At 37.4% G+C, this 19,791-nt stretch overlaps 1 protein-coding gene across 5 annotated transcripts in view; it reads left to right on the forward strand.

Annotated features, from left to right (window-relative positions):
- Positions 1-2,049: 2,049 nt before the first annotated feature.
- Positions 2,050-19,791, forward strand: part of Ugp2 (UDP-glucose pyrophosphorylase 2) — a 54,465-nt gene continuing 36,723 nt past the window's right edge. Inside the window, exons 1-3 of one of the 5 annotated variants that reach the window (XM_026387187.2) lie at positions 2,050-2,099; positions 17,835-17,962; positions 18,756-18,863. In XM_026387187.2, coding sequence (XP_026242972.1) covers positions 17,849-17,962; positions 18,756-18,863 — 222 coding nt within the window. In that variant the 5' untranslated portion in view covers positions 2,050-2,099; positions 17,835-17,848. The other 4 variants (XM_026387190.2, XM_026387189.2, XM_026387188.2 and 1 more) reach the window with 4 other exon arrangements.

Here is a 19,791-nt window from a genome sequence, read left to right on the forward strand (position 1 = left end):
CATTTTCATCCTTCTTGAGATTGTCCCTCCCAAGGTTTCTGCAAAGGTCTGTACCCTGTAGGGATATTACATAATAGTATATATGAAAAAAAATTAAAAACACATACAGAGAGACATATCCAGAGTAGGTAATTTTTCAGGCTGAATTGTATGAGGAGAAATAGGCAATTGCCTTTAAGCATGCCATGGCTCCATGGTCTTGAAGAATTAGTTTTCTGTGGGAGTGGGAAGCTGTTTTACAAAGACCTCAAGGGTTCTAAATTTAAGTCTCTGTATAAAGAAATTCCATTGGCAGGACATTATTTGAAAGTAATATTTGGGAATATGGCTTCTAGAGAGCGACTTCTCTTAGTGTTTATAGATTTAAACACTAAAAATGAATAGCTCCTTTTTTGGAGATTTCTTGAGGCATTAATATACAACATCCTTTGGTACTATATCTTGATATATAATCACTCATAAATCAAGATGTCATTCTTGGGAATTACTAACCACTTTTGCTGTCATTAAAAACTATTTCCTTTCCCTTAATCATCAGTGAAGGTAGAAAACAACTGACCATTCTTTCTTTAGTAAACCTTGTATATTAAGAGACTCTTCATTGTCCCTTATGGGGACAATAGGCTAAGCAACCCTTGGGGGGGGACCCTTAATTTTTGTTAGTATTTGATCCTTAATTGATAAATGCAGTTCATTCAGGGCTGGAATAATTTCTGTACTATTAACAAAAGACATAGAGATTCTAAGTAAGACGTCTCCAATGCTGTTAGTAAGTTGTAGTTTAGATTCTTCTCTGGTCTCATTTGGGGGTAATTAGTTTTATAACTGAGAGATTTTGGATGTACTCTTTTTGGATTCCTCATTAAGAAACACAGTACTGGGGCTGGGGATGTGGCTCAAGTGGTAGCGTGCTGCTCGGGTTTGATCCTCAGCACCACATACAAACAAAGATGTTGTGTCCGCTGAAAACTAAAAAATAAATATTAAAAAATTTTTTTCTCTCTCCCTCTCTCTCTTTAAAAAAAAAATCTAAAAAAAAACAAGAAACACAGTACCAATGCTCTCTGGTCTTTCGTGTTGTTTTAAGAACATTTCCATATGAATGTGTGGAACTAAAAAAAAAAATTATAAAGTTCCTTTGTTTAGAGAATGAATCATTTAAAATTTCTCACTTTACCATTGTTGAATAATGTTGCCCAAAGTCTTAGATTCTTTTGGAAGTACTTGATTTATTGGAGACACTTAAGAGAGGCCGCTGACAATTCATTTGTCATAATTTATGAGAGTTGTTTGCGTCATTCAGTGTAAATGTTAAGCCTGAGATACACCTACTGACAGGCACGCTGGGTATTACACCTAGGTGGGGTTAGTAATACCAGGTGTGATTTGGAGCTCCCTACCACAGTCCCCAGGCTAGAGTCAACATTCCATTGTTTAACATTCTCTTTGAGGACTTCAAGGATCTACCAAAAGGAAAGCATCTCTTTTGATGATAACTTGAGCCATTTCCACATTGATCAGAAAAGTAAAGGCCTATTTACAACACAAATCTCCGCAAGGATAGGATGGGGCAAGGGAGATAGTGATGATTCTGGTGAGGGAGCCTTGACTCCTAAAGCCCAGCTCTTGTTAGGCCACACACAACCCGCTGCTTATTTCTGAACGCATCTTCACCCTTCTCAAACCAGACGCGTTGAATAGACTTAGGGTCTAAAGAGAAGGACCAGGGCTCTTGGTTTGAGAAGCTGCTTTGGCAAGTTCTAGCTCCGTCCTCTCAGGTTTCTTCAATTCTTGGTAGGGAGGGGCATTTTTTACTAACTGAAAAAAATATCCTGTGGTGCTTACGTTCTCTCCTTTGCTGAAGTATACGTAGAAGACAGGAAGCGTTACTGGGCAAATAGCCTTTGCCCTACCACTACTACAGGCGCGGCTTCCACGCGCGGGATTCCCGCGCCCGCTACAGCGCCCGCCCACGCCGGGCTCCCTCAGGCGGCACAGGCTGCAAATGCCCCGCCCCCTGCCACCTCCTCAAGTCTCATTGGCCAGGCCCTGCGTTAACCTCAGCTCCCGACAGGCGGCTGCGCATGTCGGTCTGCTTGGTAGGTACATTTCCGCATTGAGGGGGGCTGCTGTGAATGGAGGGGGAGGGGAGGTGTTTGGGAGAAAGTGGGGGCTTTGGGTGCCGGGAGCCCGCAGTCGGGTGGGTAAAGGGGGTCATCAACTGGGCTGCGATTGGTAGCTAAGGACTCAAGGTGTGCATGTGTGAGGGAAAAGAGGGAGAGAGAAGGGTGCCTCAGAGGTGACATTCAGCCTGCGAGTCTTCTTCCCGGGGCGCCATAAACGCCCCCAATTTCCCAGCGGCTGAAGGAAGACGGGAAGGTGGGTCTTGCTGGCGGCTGGGGAAGGGGCGGAGTTGGACTTCTGGTGACCCCCGGGGGATGTGCGTTTCCCTCTCCAAGAGGTGTAGAACCCAGTTCCTCATCCGCTGTGTGGTCCCCGAGGCCGAATTCGGGATAAGAATATGCAGGAAGGGTGGGGGGCCTTCCCCGGGGAGTCCCAGGCGGGTGCACAGGTCGCCTCTATCCCGGGGTCTCTTAGTGTCCTGGGGGGAGGGACGGCGTAGCCTTCGGTCTCCCCGGAAAAAAGCCGAAGCCGCTTTTGCTGCTCCGTGCGAGAAGGCGGATAGCGAGAGGCCCGGGTCACTTGGCGTGTCCGAGTGCGGAATTCACAGCGCCTCCTGGTCCCGGGATATTTATGGGCTGGTAAAAATGGTTGCATAGCCCCGTTTGCCGGCCTCACGCGCCTCCCTGACCCTTGCTCGGGTCGGAGCCACTGTTGGCTAAGGTTTTCCAGGGAACCCGCCAGAGGCTGGACGGTGGCGCTGGGGAGGGGGCCCGCGGGGGTGCGGCCCTTGGTGTCTGCTGCAGTCCAGCCCCAGAGGGCGTGGGGACCGAGGGGCGGTGAAATAGCTGCTCTGGGTCCGCCTCTTTCATTGATGAAATTTAAGTTCGTGTGGTTTTTACCTTTTCCGGGAGTCTCCAGCTGGCCCTGGTTTGTGTCAGGAGCGCAGTGTAGCCAGGAGTTCTAGGCAGACTCCGTCGCACCAAGTTTCCGTCTTTTGGAATTGGGGAAGGTTTTCTTAGTTTTTTTTTTTTTTTTAATCGCTTTGAATGAATACTCCCTTAAGTATCCAAACATTCGAGGAGCAAGAACACGTCGGTTGGTAAAAGCAGGGGAGGAGGAAGAGAGACCTGCCCTATAGCGAGACTCCTCTAGAAATTAAAAAAATACATATAAGCCAGAGTATTTTAATAAAATCTTAAAATGTCGAGATTTGTACAAGGTAAGGCATGCTGCTTCTTATCTCCCGGGTTGCTTCAGTCGAATATGGGTACTAGCAATCGAGAGGTTGGTGGGTGGAACTGTTCATTTGAGATAGCATTTGCCAGAACCTTTTCGGTAAATTGACATCTGAGCTTCCTTGAGCAGTTTGCTGGGTTGGCGGTTCAGATACGTATACTATGCCCTGGTGCCTTCTTGGGTTTAGTTCTGCCTCCCTGAAATCAGGTTAGTAGTACTCTGGCTCCCCGGATTGTGACCGCAAATGATTTAAAACAGGATTTCGTTCGCTGTTCTCTCTTCCTCGTTCTCTTGGGGGGTCGATGTCAAGGTAACTATGTATGGGGCCGAAGGGAAGGGGAACTTGGAAGGTGGGGGGAAGCAGGTGTGTTTTCCAGGACTTGAGAAATCTTTAGTGTTCCTTGCTTCTGCTGTTTGTGTGTACGTGGGTTGAGTCTCAGATTCATTTATTGCGAAACCCGGAGTAGCCCATAGAAGCTGGAGGTCATTTCAGCTGGAGAAATGACTTTGCTGCATTGCTGTGTTTATTTTTTCCTTCTTTGAAATAAGAAAAGATTATTAAGATTTCTTTGAAATTTGAAAATTGCCCTCTAAATCACTTGTATATTAAAGCGTTAGAAAATGCCCATCAGCTGAGTTGAGCATACTTGTACATGTGATTATATGTGTGTGGTGTACACGTTGAACTTAATGCTGCTTTAAACCTCTTTCACCAATCTGTAGTATAGGATTTGCCTTCTGGTATGCAAGTAAACCCTTTCTTTGCAGACCCCAGCTGGTGAAAGCATCAGCCATCTTGCTGAACACAGCTAGTAAAGTTCAGAGTCACTTAATGTGATTCTCAACAAATGTCCATGTACTTTATTTAAAAAGTTGTGGTACTAATGTCCATCATTTGGCCCTGGAAATAAAAATTCCCTAGTGAGTTCTACATCACTTTGTTAACTCTTATTTTCAGTTTTGGGTAATAGATTAAGAGAATCTGTGTTATGGAAACAGATGGGACCTGTGCCTGCCTTCAGCACTAAACTCGGAAATGTCACTTATCATTAGACTTTCAAATTCATGTTATACCTTATATGTGGTGAAAAATGCTTCTTTATGTTCTGATTGAATAATTGTCTTATTCGAGATTAGAAAAGCAGAGATAACAGAAACTTTTACTGGTTTGTAACAGTGACAATATTCAGTACTGTAAACTCAGTGTTTTAAGCAAGAACGCTAGGAAAAAGACAAGTCCCTTCTCTTTAAAAGTTAGGAATATAGGCTGGGGCTGAAGTCTCTGGCAGAGCGCTTACCTGGCATGTGTGAGGCACTGGGTTCGATCAATCCTCAGCACCACATAAAAATAAACAAAGGCATTCTGTCCATCTATAACTACAAAAGAAATTTTAAAAAATTATTTTTTAAGGAAGGAATATCATTAAACTCAAGATATTCCATATATTTTAAAATAGCTTGCAAAATCAGTATACTTTAATGACCTTTGCTCTTAAGGCTAACTGTTCTTAAATTCTAAATCAAGTGGTAATACCTAACAGTGGCTGTGTGTATCTGTCATTGCTTTGTCATCCACCTTTTAAAAATAAGCTTTTTTTTGGGCTGGAGATGTGGCTCAAGCTGTAGCGCACTCGCCTGGCATGCGTGCGACCCGGGTTCGATCCTCAGCACCACATACCAACAAAGATGTTGTGTCCGCCGAGAACTAAAAAATAAATAAAATTCTCTCTCTCTCTCTCTCTCTCTCTCTCTCTCTCTCTCTCTCTCTCTCTCTCTCTCTTTAAAAAAAATAAAAATAAGCTTTTTATTTTGGATTTTGTCTACATCTATAGAATAGTTGTACATTGGTCAGTTAAACTAAGAAATTAACATACATGCATTACTACTAACTAAACTGTAGGCGTCATTCAGGTTACTGTTCCTATGATTCAGTCCAAGATACCACATTGTATTTATTTGCCATCCACTTTTACCTCATATGGTAGTTACCTTTTTTTTTTAAATAATTTTTTAATTTTTATTTTTTGGGTACTGGAGTTTGAATTCATGGATACTCAACCACTGAGCCACATCCCCAGCCCTATTTTGTATTTTATTTAGAGATATGGTCTCATTGAGTTGCTTAGCGTCTAGTTTTTGCTGAGGCTGGCTTTGAACTAGGCAGTCCTCCTGCCTCAGCCTTCTGAACCACTGGGAGTACAATCGTGTGCCACCGCACCTGGCACCTTTTTATTTTTAATTAATTAATTTATTTTTCAGTAAAGAGGAAAGTTAAAAAAAATTTTTTTTAAGTTGTAGATAGACACAATACCTTTATTTTTTATGTGGTGCTGAGAATTGATTCCAGTGCCTCACACATGCTAGGTGAGTGCTCTATCATTGAGCCACAATCCCAGCCCTGGTAGTAAGTTACCTTTAACTGGCAGTTTTGTTTTTTAAAAAATGACCCCTATTTACTTTTAAAACATGATTGTGCTCCTGTTTACTGTTTAAATTTTGTGCTTCAGGTGTGAGTCTTCTGTATGTTTAACTGCTGCTGTTATAAATGATACCCTAATTGGCTAATTGCACAGTGTCTTCACACATCTGTAGTCAGGTGTCAGGGTTTGGGAGTTTTGGTTTTGAATTTTTGAAAAGCAAATCAAATTCTTTGATTTTTGTGTAAAACTTTCTGCTTATTGGTACTTAAGTGTGTGTAACTTCTTAGGGGAATTAATGTTACACCCCTAACTACTTGCATATTTTGTCTCATCTAAACTTAAGTGCCCTAAGATATAGATTTTTTTATCACCACTTTATAGCTGATGAAAGTTACCTGTTGTGTCCAAAGTTCACAGTTAGTAAGAAGCACTGAAATTTTCATATGAATGTATCTAAAACCCTTGTCCTTTCCAACACCTTATTTTGTTGCTTCTTACATTAAAAACTATAGAAATGGCCTGTTTCTGTAATTAGACATTTGTTTTCTGTCAGCAAAGATAATTTTATATAGTTTGGGGGAATATAGTCTAATGAGTAATGGATGCTCTAGAAGAATTTGTTGTAGGTAATAAACAAGAAACACACAACTCAATACTTCCCATTACTACTTAGGAGGTTAGCTTACATTTTTGATTGTACTTTTATAACACCTCAGATTACATAAATGGTGAGAAAGAGGTAAATGTATGGACTTAGGTTTGAGTCCTGTTACTAACAGGTGACCTTTGACAGAACTTTTCTGAACTCTAGTTTCTACCTACATAAAAAGTGAGTATTGGGCTTGGAGTATAGCTCAGTGGTAGAGCACATGTTCAGCATGCTCAAGTTACTGGGTTCAATCCCCAGCACCAAAAACAAACTGGGTATTGCTATGCCTCAGAGTTATTGAGAAGCTGAAATGAGTTGATTATGCGAATGTGCTAGGCACATTAGTTGGCTAGGGAATTCTTTTTTCCCTAAAAAGATGATGATGGCCTATCAGCATTGCTACCAGAATTATGACCACATGTCATCAGCAGAAATAAACAGTATTGCAGGTGTGACAGCTCTTTATTTTCCTATTCCAAGTTCATTGTTCAGGTCTGGGCACTTGGGAGTTGATATGTTTAGAAAGAAAGAAAGAAAAAGTGCAGGGTTAGGTAGAGGTGGATAGGGTAAAGCTTGGAGAGTGTCATTTAAAGTTGGTGAGAGTTTTATTTCAATCTAGTCAACCAAAAATTTAGTGCTATGTGCAGTACACTGTATTGGAATTTCTGGTGTATCCTTATGGTGGGCAATTGAAAAATTTATCTCATCTGAATATTATTAACTATGTGTTGTGTAAATGTGTTTTTGAATGTCATAGAGCATGAAGTTGCTGTGCTTGGCTTGAATCTTTTCCTCTAAATCCAGGCAATGTACTTTATGGGAAAGTTGCACATTTCTATCCTTAAGCACTTTGACCATAAGCTGTTAGCTGGAAATGTTCAGTTAATAAAATTTCTTAATGTTGATAGGCAGGAGAGCCCCAAGTATTTTATTCTTTGGCCATCTTACCAAGTTTGTATTTTTAAGATTCCTAAGGTTCTTTCTCACAGGAAGACCCTTCTTTACTGGATCTGCTGAATAATTCCTAGTTAGTATATTCTGTCTTCAAGTCACTCTTTTCCTGCCAGCTCCTATTTTTTTCTGTCCCAGGGATTGTTGCAGGGCCTCCAGTTATTCTAACTAAATGTGAGCAATATCTCTTTTCTAGCTTGTGCCATTCAGAGGTACTAGAGGTCATCAGTAGTTGTGGCTTTTTGCCAGGTTTGTTAGTGGGTGCCATTTGCAATTTTACTTTTAAAAAGTTCTGAGAGTTATATCCCCATTTTTTTTAAACTTATAGTGAAGGAATTAATGTTGTCTAGCTAGCTCATGCCATATAATGTATTGTATTATACTGTAATACTAGAGGCATTTTAAAAAACTATTTTGAAGTACCATTATCTATATAAGTTCTGTAAAATGTCTCTTATTGTTCTGAAATTAAGGTACTTTCCTGTATTTCAGGGAAAGCCATCTCAGTACCTTTGGGTCACTTAAAAAATATTTAAAGCCTATTAACTGTCCCATTTGTTGGAATTCTTTTTGTGATTCTTTTGGTAATTCCTGCTTGGTAGATGGCAGCTATCCAGGGAAGATTACTGAGCTAATTATAACTGGAAGGGGCTCAGATGAATACAAGGTTGAGAAGCATTTGGGGGCCTGATTGTTGAAGTCAGGCCTTGGCCTGGTTCTTCTCAAATCCTAAAACCAAATTTAGCCTATTGCTGATTTTTTAATGACTAGGATACTTTTAATTTAGGGGGATTGTGGCATGCATTTGAGTCAGGACTAGCACCAGCAAAGTAATGACTAAGACATACCCATCAATTTTTGAAGTTGTAGTTCAGGATTTATTATGTTGCTAGAGAAAGGAATTTAGTTAAATTCCTAGTCAGAGTTATAAATGTAAAATTAAAAGAAATTTGAAGTGAAGCATTGAGCTGATAAAAACTTTATAAACTGTTTCCATCATGGACTGTGTAGTCTTTGTGGGTAAATTTTCCTTGTTCTTACTAAGTCAGCTTTCTTCTAATAAGAGGGATGATTTTCATTTGTAAAAGTCTACTAAAGGAAAAAAAAATAACAAGGAACATCACAGAAATAAATAGTAACTTGTTCACTTCTTGGAAGTCCATTTTTATATTCTGAAGATACATTGAGGTGTTTGGTAGTTTTTTGTTTGTTTTTAAACAATAGTACTTTAAGAGACCATTCTTTCTGTTATTTTTCTTCAGAGATGAATTGTAGCAACTTTTATAATTAATTAAAATAATGGGATACTTAGTTTTTGTGAGGACTATTTAGTTGGCCTAATTAAAAAATGTTCTAGATGAAAAATACAAGATACCATAGTTTTCCAGTTTTTACCAAGTTGTATTTGATACTTTTTGCAGAAATGTGGGTATTATGAGTTCTCAGAAAGACTTATTAATTACTGAAAAGTTAATATATAAACCAATACTTGAAAGTTAAAACTCTCACCTTTGAAAATGAGAGTTAGCTATACTATCTTTCTATAAGCTGTTGATTCTGATATTATTTATTTCATTGGAGAAAAGGGTATTTATATCATTGCATTTATACCATTGGAGTAAATTCCAACAATATTAAAAAAAACACAAACTTTTATGGGAGGTTCTTTGAGGGTTTGGAATTTAATATGGGCTTAGAAATGTGATTTATTTACTACCGTTTTGATTGCTTTGGATTCTTTAGACACTGGAAGTTTTCTAAAGACTGTTGCCCTTTTTATATAACCTATAATTTCCTCCCTGAAATATCTTATTTTGAACTTGCAGTAATACTGTTGGAATTGTGGACATCTTGGTCATACTAATTTGGTGAATGGCCCTGGGCATAGTGACTATTAATTGAAACCATATTTCTTAGATCTCAAAAATTCTACTGGGCATGTATCTTTCTATTAATAACTTATTAAGTTCTTGGGATATTGGCTTCCCAAGCTATTGAAAGAAAACTAAACTTTGTTTTTTGATTAGGCACCTTTTATGGAAAGGAAATAATACTCCATTTAAAAACTGTTTCCCAGTACTCTTGATTGGTGATGCAGGCATCTCCTTTAGTTTGTTGTAAAGAATTGTCTGGGACTCAAATTCTGCCTCTGCCAATAGTTCCATTGTTTATTTTTCTCAGTCATTGCCAAAAGAAATTGATTGTGCCCCCAAACCATTTTGACAATTAAGGATTGTTTTTGAGAACCATGGAGAAGTTGGCTATGTTAATAAGTTAACTTACATGAACAACAGAATGTTTCATTTTCCCCAAAACATTTCTAGATTTTTTTGTTAGTTTTTCCTATGTAAGTCAAGAGAGTTTTCCTGTTTCTTTTTGAGTTCACTTTTATCTTAAAACAAAAAAATCCATTATATTCATGGGCCTGAAATAGTCATAATGTGCTTAGTATACTTTTTCACTTGCTAGTCATCAAATTGTAGAAGACTATTTTATTTTTTTAATATTTTTTATTTTAGATGTTGATGGACCTTTATTTTTATTCATTTATTTATATGCGGTGCTAAGAATGGAACCCAGTGCCTAACACACGCTAGGCAAGTACTCTACCATTGAGTCACAACTCCAGCCCCTAGAACACCATTTTAGTGGTCGTGTTTTTTTAACACTAGCTTCACTTGCTCCTTGGCTACAACGACCTGCAGACAAAGTGATTGAGTTTGTTTTTTCTAGTTGCTGCCCTGGCAGAAGCTAATGTGGCATTTCATTTGGGTTATACATCTGCTTAGAATTTTAAAACTTCCAAAGAGTATAGGCAAATGGAATAACAAAGATATATGCACTATTTTGGATTCACTTATGCCAATGGTAAAATACTTAGCCTTTGTAATAAAATATTTATAAAATGCAGAAAAGCTTTTTTTGATTTTTTTTCTCATTGCTCAGAAAACAAAAAATATTTAAGGAAAAGTCAAACATAAGATGCAGTAAGAGAATGCTTATTCTAATTTGTGATATTAATGTCACATGGTAACTTCATGTCACATAATAACTTCACGTACTAATCATAGTTGAGTTTTCATTCAGGTTTGGTGGCATACACCTGGAGGTAGTAAACACACTGTAAAGAGGAGAGACCTTCTGCCAGTAAAAGGAGAAGCAGGCGCCAGGCAACAGGGCTTTCCAGGTTGGCACTGCCACTGTTGTTCTTAGGCAAATCAGCATCTTTGGCCCCCCGTTTCTTCTTCCCCACAATAAGAAATTGGATTCACTGACTTTAAAGCCCTTTTAAACTTAAAAGTTTTAGCTAATACACATAAATCAACTTAGAGAGCAACCAATTAATTCTTTAGTCCTTGGTGGTGGTTTTATGTTGTACCTCTTTTCCTTCTCAACAAATGAGTGTGATAGTACCCTTGTTGTGACTTTCTGACCCATTGAACTTAATAATTATTTAACAAATCTCTTCTGTTTTCCAAAAGTGATATTTTCTTTATTTCTGAGATTTAAAAAATATTTTAGTTGTATATGGACATAATACCTTTATTTTTTTAAAAGAAATTGGTGCCTTTTTTAAATGTGATGCTGAGTATCAAACCACTGAGCTACAACCCAGCCCTTTTTTTTGAGATTTTTAAGAACTAATTCGTTTGCATGAATTATTAATGGGAAGTCTGGTTTATGTATCAATTGTGACAGTTTTTAAAATAAGTTTTTGTTTTGGATGTTAAATAAGGTAAGCAATGTGTGATTAGCAAAAAAAAAAAAAAAAAAAAAAAAAAACCAAAAACTTGATTAGTGCATAGTTCTGCATGTTCAGTGCTATACCAGTTCTAAAAAGCCTGATATTCTATAGTTGTTGTTATCAGAAAGCATTAATTAAGCATTCATATGGAGTTTTTCTTATTTTTTTTCCTCCTGTATCTCTTTTTCAATGAGGAACTTGTTTCTCCAAAGTCCTTTTTTGAACTTATACTCTTGTGGCTCACTGGCCAGAATCATATTGTGTTTCCTTCTTAAACTAATCACTAGGAGGGCTTTAGACCAACCTAGGCCTGGTGCCATCTTCAGAACACATGGACTTTGGGGTATATAGTAGATTACAGAGAGTATTGGGGCAGGAAAAAGTACAAGGAACACGGTTTCTATAAACATTAAGATAAATGGAATATAATCTTTATCAGAGCTACTCAAAGCAGTACTGGCAATGTATCCTTATTTGAAATGCATATTGTCCCTACCTCACACCTACTGAGTCAGCATCTTTGGGAGCTTGCCTAGGAATCTGTGTTTTAACAAGCCCTTCAGATGTTTTGTGTGCAAATTAAAGTTTTTGAAGCACTATTCAAGAAGTCACAAAAAAGTAGGAAATTGCAGCTTTTGATCATTTTTATAGCACTTTCATTAGTTTTAGTTACTGGAAAAGGTACTTCAGCCTTGCTTTTAAAGATGCCTAGATAAGGAATTTGTATTTATTTCAGTAGGCCCTGAAAATCCCATCAAATGAGGAAGAGAAGTGATTTGATGAGGATCAGTAATTCTATTATGGCACCACCAGATTAGAGCAGTAGGTAGACTGGTTAGAAAGTTGTTGTACAATATTAGACAGACTAGTGAGAAAATGTTTTTTGTATGACCAGGAAAGTGCAAATGCTAGAGAAATTAAAGTACTAGTAATGGAAATGGAAAGCAGTGAATGGAATTGTAATGATTCAGTTAGAATATTTTGGTATTTGGTTGTAATGTGTAGGGAAAGCAGGGAAGAACCAACTTTGTGACTAAGGTTTCAACCCAGGTGACTAGGAGAATGTAAGTGCTGTGGATAGCAAGAAGTAAAATTTAGTTTGAATGATGAGTGGTGTTCTGGATAAACATAAAGTTGAGTTTGAGGTACTCAGCAAGGTATCCAAGTGCAAAAGATATAGAAGGTGGTAGGGAAGGTGAGCCTGGAACTCAGGGAGAAAAGTTGGGATGAGGGGCACATATTTGAGGATCATCAATAAGAAGATTGGTGAGGGAATAATTGAGGAAAAAATGGTCTGGGGATAAAAATCTTAGGAAACCCAGGGAGTAGGAGAAGAAAGGGAGACCCAGTTATGGAAACTGAGACCTGGGCAGAGAGGTAAAAGAAGATGTAAGATAATATTGATTAATAGAACTCAAAGAAAAACTTTTCTAGGGAGAATAGTTACAAATAATTGAGTTTGAAGGACTGAAGTCGGCCAAGAAGCTGATTGTAAATCTAGTTAGTATATTCCTCAAGTTTTATTTATGACTGTTTCCAGTTGCCATTATACTTCTGAAGTGTTGTTTATTTGAATCACGAGTCATTTCCTGGTTTAAGATTAAGTTGGCTCTCTAATTCTCTGACTTCAAGTACCTCAGTGTGGACTTCCAAGAAAGGTTTGGGACTGATGAGACCTCATGAGTGGTGAGAGGTGGCCTGAGTGTGGCTCTACTACCTTTTGTTGATTTTAGTGTTTTTCTGTGGCTTCTCCAAGGACCTGGTATCCTGCAACTAGCTTGTCAGGGTGAGAAAAGAAGTATATTGTGTATACTTCTGAGTTGTTGAAGTGCAGGGAATAAATTAAGAAACAAAAAGAATCACTTGTCAGATTGAATGTCAATGTCTCCTCTTGCTTTCTTCCTGTTTTTTCTTTCTGGGTCTTCCCCCACTCCCACCCCCACAGTTGGAGAGCAAAAAGTCTGTGATGTTGAAATTTTAGTTCTGTGAACAAGGAAGAATTAGGAAATTTGGGGTGGGGGAGGGTAAGAAAAGGGTGGTAAAAACAATTCTGTCTTTTTTTATATGAAATTGATGTGTGATGAAATCAACCAGTTTTAGTAAACCCAGTTTCATGTGATTGAGAGTTAGATCTATTAATTGAATGTAAGAAGAGATTCTCCTATAAATGCTTCTGGAGGAGAGTGGTTTTTAGGAATTTTATGTCAAAAATTAGAGCCAGAGCAAGGGAAAAAATGTACTTATACTCACTGGTAGAATGGGCTCAGGAAAAAAAAAAAATCTTTCTTTTAGGGCTCCAACATTAGCCTTCTCTGTGACCTTGCATAAGTCATCTATTTTCAGCCTCAGTTTCTTCATCTGTAAAATGAGGAGGGTAGGTTAGTTGCTCCCTCTCATATCTAAAAATATTTTGATTTATTCTAAGGTAATAAAATGTTTGGCTTTTAACCCACTTTCTTTTTTTTTTTTTGGCTTTGGAGAATTTTTATTATTTTTTTTAATATTTATTTTTTAGTTCTCAGCGGACACAACATCTTTGTTGGTATGTGGTATTGGGGATCGAACCCGGGCCGCATGCATGCCAGGCGAGCGCGCTACCGCTTGAGCCACATCCCCAGCCCTTAACCCACTTTCTTAAGTCATGGAGAATCAATTATATTTTGCTAGGAAGTGAGGAGGGACAAAAACATTTTCTGAGGTTTGAAGTCTTGAATTATTCAGGGCATTCTTTAGTTGACCTTCCCTTGGAAACACAACTGTTGTAGCCAGAAGTGTAACCTGAGATGTTAAATCCAAGAAAGTTTCTAAGTTCTGTCTTTTTTTTTTTTTTTTTGCTACCAGAAATTCCAGACTTTTAAAAACCCAGGATGGGTAAGGAAGATGCAAAGGGAAATGGTTTCTCTGGTTTGTGTCCAGGTGCTTAAGATAGTTACTCTTGTTTCTTAAGCACTCTTTGTTATTCTTTACTCTTGAATATTCTTTATTCCTTAAAAGACCTTCCTTATTCTTTAATCACTAGGAACAGAACTTCATAATAGCACTTTGCCTAGGGCAGGGGGAGTGAAACTGGAACAGAATGGGATTGAAGAGGTGACATGCTTGGTTTTTTTTTTTTTTTTTTTTTTGTTATATAAGCTGATTTTATTTGTAAACAGTGTAGAAAGAATGAACTGTTATGCATTTGGTGCTTATCAAACAAATGGGAAAAATAAAGGTTAGGGATGTTTCTTAAATTTTATTCTCCCCCACCCTTACATGGGATGGGGGAGAATAAAATTTAAGAAACAAAACTGGGGATGGAACTCAAGGATGCTCTATTGCTGAGCTACATCCCCAATCCTTTTTGTTGTTTATTTGGCGACAGGGTCTTGCCAAATTTCTTGGGCAGGCCTGGAAATTGGGATTCTCCTGCCTTAGCTCTCCAGGTCAGTGGGATTATAGGCAAATGCCACCATACCTGACTTATGTGTCTGAAGATTGAACCTGCTATGGTTGGCAAAGATCACAGATGGTATTAATGTGAGTCTTTCAGCCATTCTTTTTAAAAAATTCCTTTTAGATATACATAACAGTAGAGTGTATTTTGACATATTATACATAATGGATTATATTCTAATTAGGATACCATTCTTGTGGTTGATTATTTATGATGTGGAGTTTCACTGGTGGTGTATTCATATATGAACATAGGAAAGTTATGGCTGATTCATTCTACTGTCTTTCCTATTCCCATCCCCCTTCCTATCCTTCATTCCTCTTTGTTTAATCCACTGAACTTCTATCTCCCTTCCCCATTGTGTGTTAGCATCCACATATCAGAGAGAACATTCAACCTTTGTTTTTTTTTGGAATTGGCTGTTTCATTTAGCATGATAGTCTCCAGATCCATCCATTTATAGGCAAAAGTCATAAAGCCTTTTTTTTTTTTTTTTTTTTTAATTCAGCCACCCATTTTAAGCTTGCTTGACAGTGACATAGTAAGTTCTGCGTATTTTTACCTTAGGCTATTGTCCTGCACAGGGAGCCTCTAGAGTTGTTTTTAACTGTCCTCATTTAGACAAATCTCAAATAGCTACTTTAGTTATTTTTAAACTTTGCAGTACATTTGGTTTTATCTTGTCTGGCATATTCCCAGAGTTTAAGTAAGCTAAATGTTTCTTTCCATCACTATTTTTTAGGAATGTGACTTAATGCTGGCCTGCATCTGTAGCTTCAGCAACAAAACAGCAAGCCTATAGATGTCTTTGAGTCTAACAAAAAACCCACAGTTTAAAAATAATTGTATAGTTATTTCTTGATTTATTTTAATTGATCTGTGACCTAGACTCAAGTGATTCATGTGTTTTTTAATATTGAAATTTTTCTTCCCTATATTTAGATTTTTTTCTTCCAAATTATTTTACAAATATTAATATGAGAATTGACTTAGAACTGAGGAAGAGTCATCCCAGATACACATGAGCATACGGGTAGGAGACTAACATGTGACAAATTTTAAATTACCACTAAGTCTGCCTAGGGATAAACATGCATGGGTGATGTCATGTTAACTGTAGTTTTAAGCATATTGTAGTAGCTTTAATTACTAGTCATAGCTTATACAAATGTGCTCATACATTGTCATAGGTTTTTACAGATTATAACCAAATTGTTCCTTGTCAAAACATATCTGTAGGTTGTTTATGGAACACACATGAAGTATAGTGCCTCTTACCTCCTAGAGAAGATATTTATGAACCACAGTTTCTTGGGTCATGTTGGCAATTTTATTGGTGTGTTTGTGATTTTCTGTTACACAGAAAACAGCTATTTTAAGGTTGAATTGTATACTGTCACCACATTTCCTTGGATTTTTTTCTCTTTGGTTTTAATATGATGAAAAATATACATAAAATATTTTTCAAGAGCCATGTTAACTATGTCATTTGTTAATGTTTTCACATATTTGGGGAAGGTAGAGGCTCTCTATTTTAAGTAAATTACCCTAGGAGTTATGTAGCTTACTAGTGTCTGCTCTCAAAAATATCTTAAGTACTGATTGTTTTGGCTTTAATTCTATGTAAATGTTTCCTTCTTCTGTCTAGATGATAAATGAAAGAATTTATAGTGTGGGAATGTATAAGGGGACCAAATTTTTAGCCTTATGGTGTTATGATTCCGCTAAATTAACCACTATTGTAGACATCACTAGCTGAAATGAGGAGGGGTAGATCATAAATGGATTGGCCCTTATATTTTATGAGAAGTTGACAGGATGATTACTCTAGAGATAGTAAAGTGTATAAAACAACTTGTGTTGACATTTTTCTCAAAAAGTATTTGGGCCTGGGGTGTTTTCTTTTTATGTATTTTTCTACTATTTTTGTTTGTATTAATATAACAGGTATTTCTTTGCCTTTTTGAGTTCCATCTGTCATGGAGTTGCCCAGCTATGCCAAAAGCCCTGATAGTCTTTTTTTTTTTTTTTTTTTTAGTTGGACAGAATGCCTTTATTTTATTTGTTTATTTTTTTTAATGTGGTGCTGAGGATCGAACCAAGTGCCTCATGGATGCTAGGCAAGTGCTCTGCCACTAAACTATAGCCCCAGCCCTCTGATAGTCTTGACACAGAAAAACAATGAGACAAGTCTTGACTGAAATTGGGGACCAGAAAGGGGTAGGCATATCTGTGCCCTTCTCCTTTTAAAGTAAAAATTTTGATGCATGGAAATAGAGGCACCTTAGAATTGCCAGTGTCTCTCAAGAGGTGGTTCTTTAGTGGGGAATGTGAAACTGGAGTGGGTTCCACTTCTAAAATGGGAAGAATTCCTTAAAATTTTTCATCTTGACTAGAGAGGAGAAGGGAGGAGTCTTCTGCTTCTGTGAAATTGCTAAACTACTTCAGCTCTCTTATTGAGGCAGCATTTCTGTTACGGACATATTCTATAAAAGATGCCCTTATTAGCTAGGTGTAGTGGTGCATGCTTGTAATCCCAGCAACTCAGAGGCTGAGACAGGAGGATGGCAAGTTCAAGGACAGCCTCAGCAACTTATCGAGGCCCTAAACAAAACAAAACAAAACAAAACTGGATCTGGGGTTGTAACTCAGTGGGAAAGCATCCCTTGGTTCAATCCTCAGTACCAGAAAAACAAAACAGAACAAACCCTTATTAATGTCATTCCAGTTGTTTTGATCTTTTTCCAGTTTTGATGGCTAGTAGGGTAACATTAATAGAAATGAAACCATATGCTCAAATGCAAATAAATCTTTTTTCTTTTTTGGGGGTACCAGAAATTGAACTTGGGGCCACTCAACCACAAAGCCACATTCCCAGCTCTATTTTATATTTTATTGAGAGACAGAGTCTCACTGAGTTGCTTAGGGCCTCACTTTTGCTGAGGCTGGCTTTGACCTCAAGATCCTCCTTCTGAGCCACTGGGATTACAGGAGTGCGCCACCACACCTGCAGGCAGGATAAATCTTTTTACTTTTACCTTTTTTTAAACCAAACTCAAAATGTTTAATTAATGTACCAGTTACACTGTGGTATACTTCAATCAAATTTGTAGTCCTAATTAGTGACCCTGCTGAAGTCATTTTGGAATATCACATGACCATAGAATTGAGCCCTTTTCATTTTCTGAAATACCAGAAATAGATCCATTGTAGCTTCCCAACTGTTTGAATGGCTGATTTTTCACTTTGTTGGTTTTATATTTTTGTTTTCAGATCTTAGCAAAGCAATGTCTCAAGATGGTGCCTCTCAGTTCCAAGAAGTCATTCGACAAGAGCTAGAATTATCTGTGAAAAAGGAATTAGAAAAAATACTTACCACAGCACCCTCACATGAATTTGAGGTAAGGACTCTACAGTGTTTCTTGCTTCAACTGTGTACATACTTAGTTGTTGCTGCTGCTGATTGTCTAGCTGGAAATAAGTGCAAGATGAATGATAACAAAAAAGTTAGCATTGTTTAACAATTAAGGGTTTTCAGCCTTTGTCCATAGCAAAACCATTAAGTCTTCTTTTTTTTCAGCCTAGGAAATTTCCAAAGTCACTAAAACAATCTAAACAAAATAAATACTTTATTTACTCTGTGTTTTGATGTCATTGGTGGAGAATTGGTACTAGTTCTTATTGAGAATTATGAGAAGGTAGTTTATAAATGATATATCTCCAATGCCTTTTCCAAAAAGCCAATTCTAATAGAACCAAAGCTACTTTGACAGCTATTATAGAACTTTCCCAGAATTGAGAGATACTTATTTCAATTTGTACTTAATGTTTTAAGGTTAGCTGTGTTGTTTTTTTCCTTTTGGCAAAGATTAATTTCCTCTTAGAAATAAAAAAACACATTGGTTAGTAATATAGAGCGCCAGTTAATTTCTCTTGAACCAAGTGGTGTTCAAATTATATGATACTGCTGGGATGTAAAGATTTTTAGCTTGTATTCCATTAAATGTGTCTTCTATTAGCTTTTTCTTTTACCCTTTTAGTTTTAAATTGGGGTGTGAAAAAAATCTCTGCTCTACTCCAAATTCTAATAGTATAGGAATTTCATTTAAGGGTGTTTAAAATGTATCCTTCATATCTGTTTTTATTAAATATTAAGCATTCTGCTGATTATAATAAGGACTTCTATTTTTATAGCACACTAAAAAAGATCTTGATGGATTTCGGAAGCTATTTCACAGATTTTTACAAGAAAAGGGACCTTCTGTGGATTGGGGGAAAATTCAAAGACCTCCAGAAGACTCGGTAAGTTTTTAGATAAAATGTAAGAAAATTTAAGGTAATTTTACACATGGTTTATGTTTGGAGGTGGGGTAGTGTAGAGGACTTGTAAGAATTGTCACATCAGAAGTGGGAATTGCTTTGCAATATGTCCCTTCTTTTAGACCTTTTAGAGTTGCTGAAGATTTCCCAAAGTCTAATCTCCCTATAATATACTTTCTTATAACTTAACTATGAATGAGGTCATTCTTTTGCAATGTGTGTTTAGTTCAAAACATACCTTAAGAGTTTCATGTTGGTTTCCTCTTCCTTCTAAATCATTTGATTTCTTATTGCTCTGAGTCACTTAAACACTTAGATCGAAAGCATAGGGAATCTTTAAATGCTCTTTATCATCTTACCTGCCTCACATGAACCAACCTAGCATTCCTTTCACATATTGTATTCTCCTGCTTCTGGACTTCTGTATACATTGTTTTCTTGGAATGCCATAGTGTTTTCACCTATTAAGTCTTTTCTCATTCTTGGAGGAACAATCTAAGTGCCTGTACCTCTGTTGCTGGCCCCTAGCAGAAAGCTGCACAGAAGAGTTGTGGAACAGTAATACTAGAGATTTAAATCCTAGTTCTGCTGCTTTATCAGTTTTGTGTAAAATGAGAATAATACCAAGTGCTTTATGTACTTGACAGGTTTCTTATGAAATTTTATTAGGATAACGTGGAAATATGTTAAACTGTGAAACATTTTGCAGTTGGTAGTTATACATCTACCATCATGTGGCACTTACAACCTAGGTAGTGGATATTTGTGAGTGAACTATCTTCTGTATTAGATCTTGAGGGAGGGGGTATGTGTACTGAGCAAATGTTTGTTAAATGGATAGTCTAAATGAAGTGATTGTCTAAGAAACAGGTTTTGTTAAACATACTGACTTTTCTCCCCTTTCCTGTCA

This window comes from Urocitellus parryii, chromosome 12 (genome assembly GCF_045843805.1).
Source record: "Urocitellus parryii isolate mUroPar1 chromosome 12, mUroPar1.hap1, whole genome shotgun sequence".
Taxonomy (NCBI): domain Eukaryota; kingdom Metazoa; phylum Chordata; class Mammalia; order Rodentia; family Sciuridae; genus Urocitellus; species Urocitellus parryii.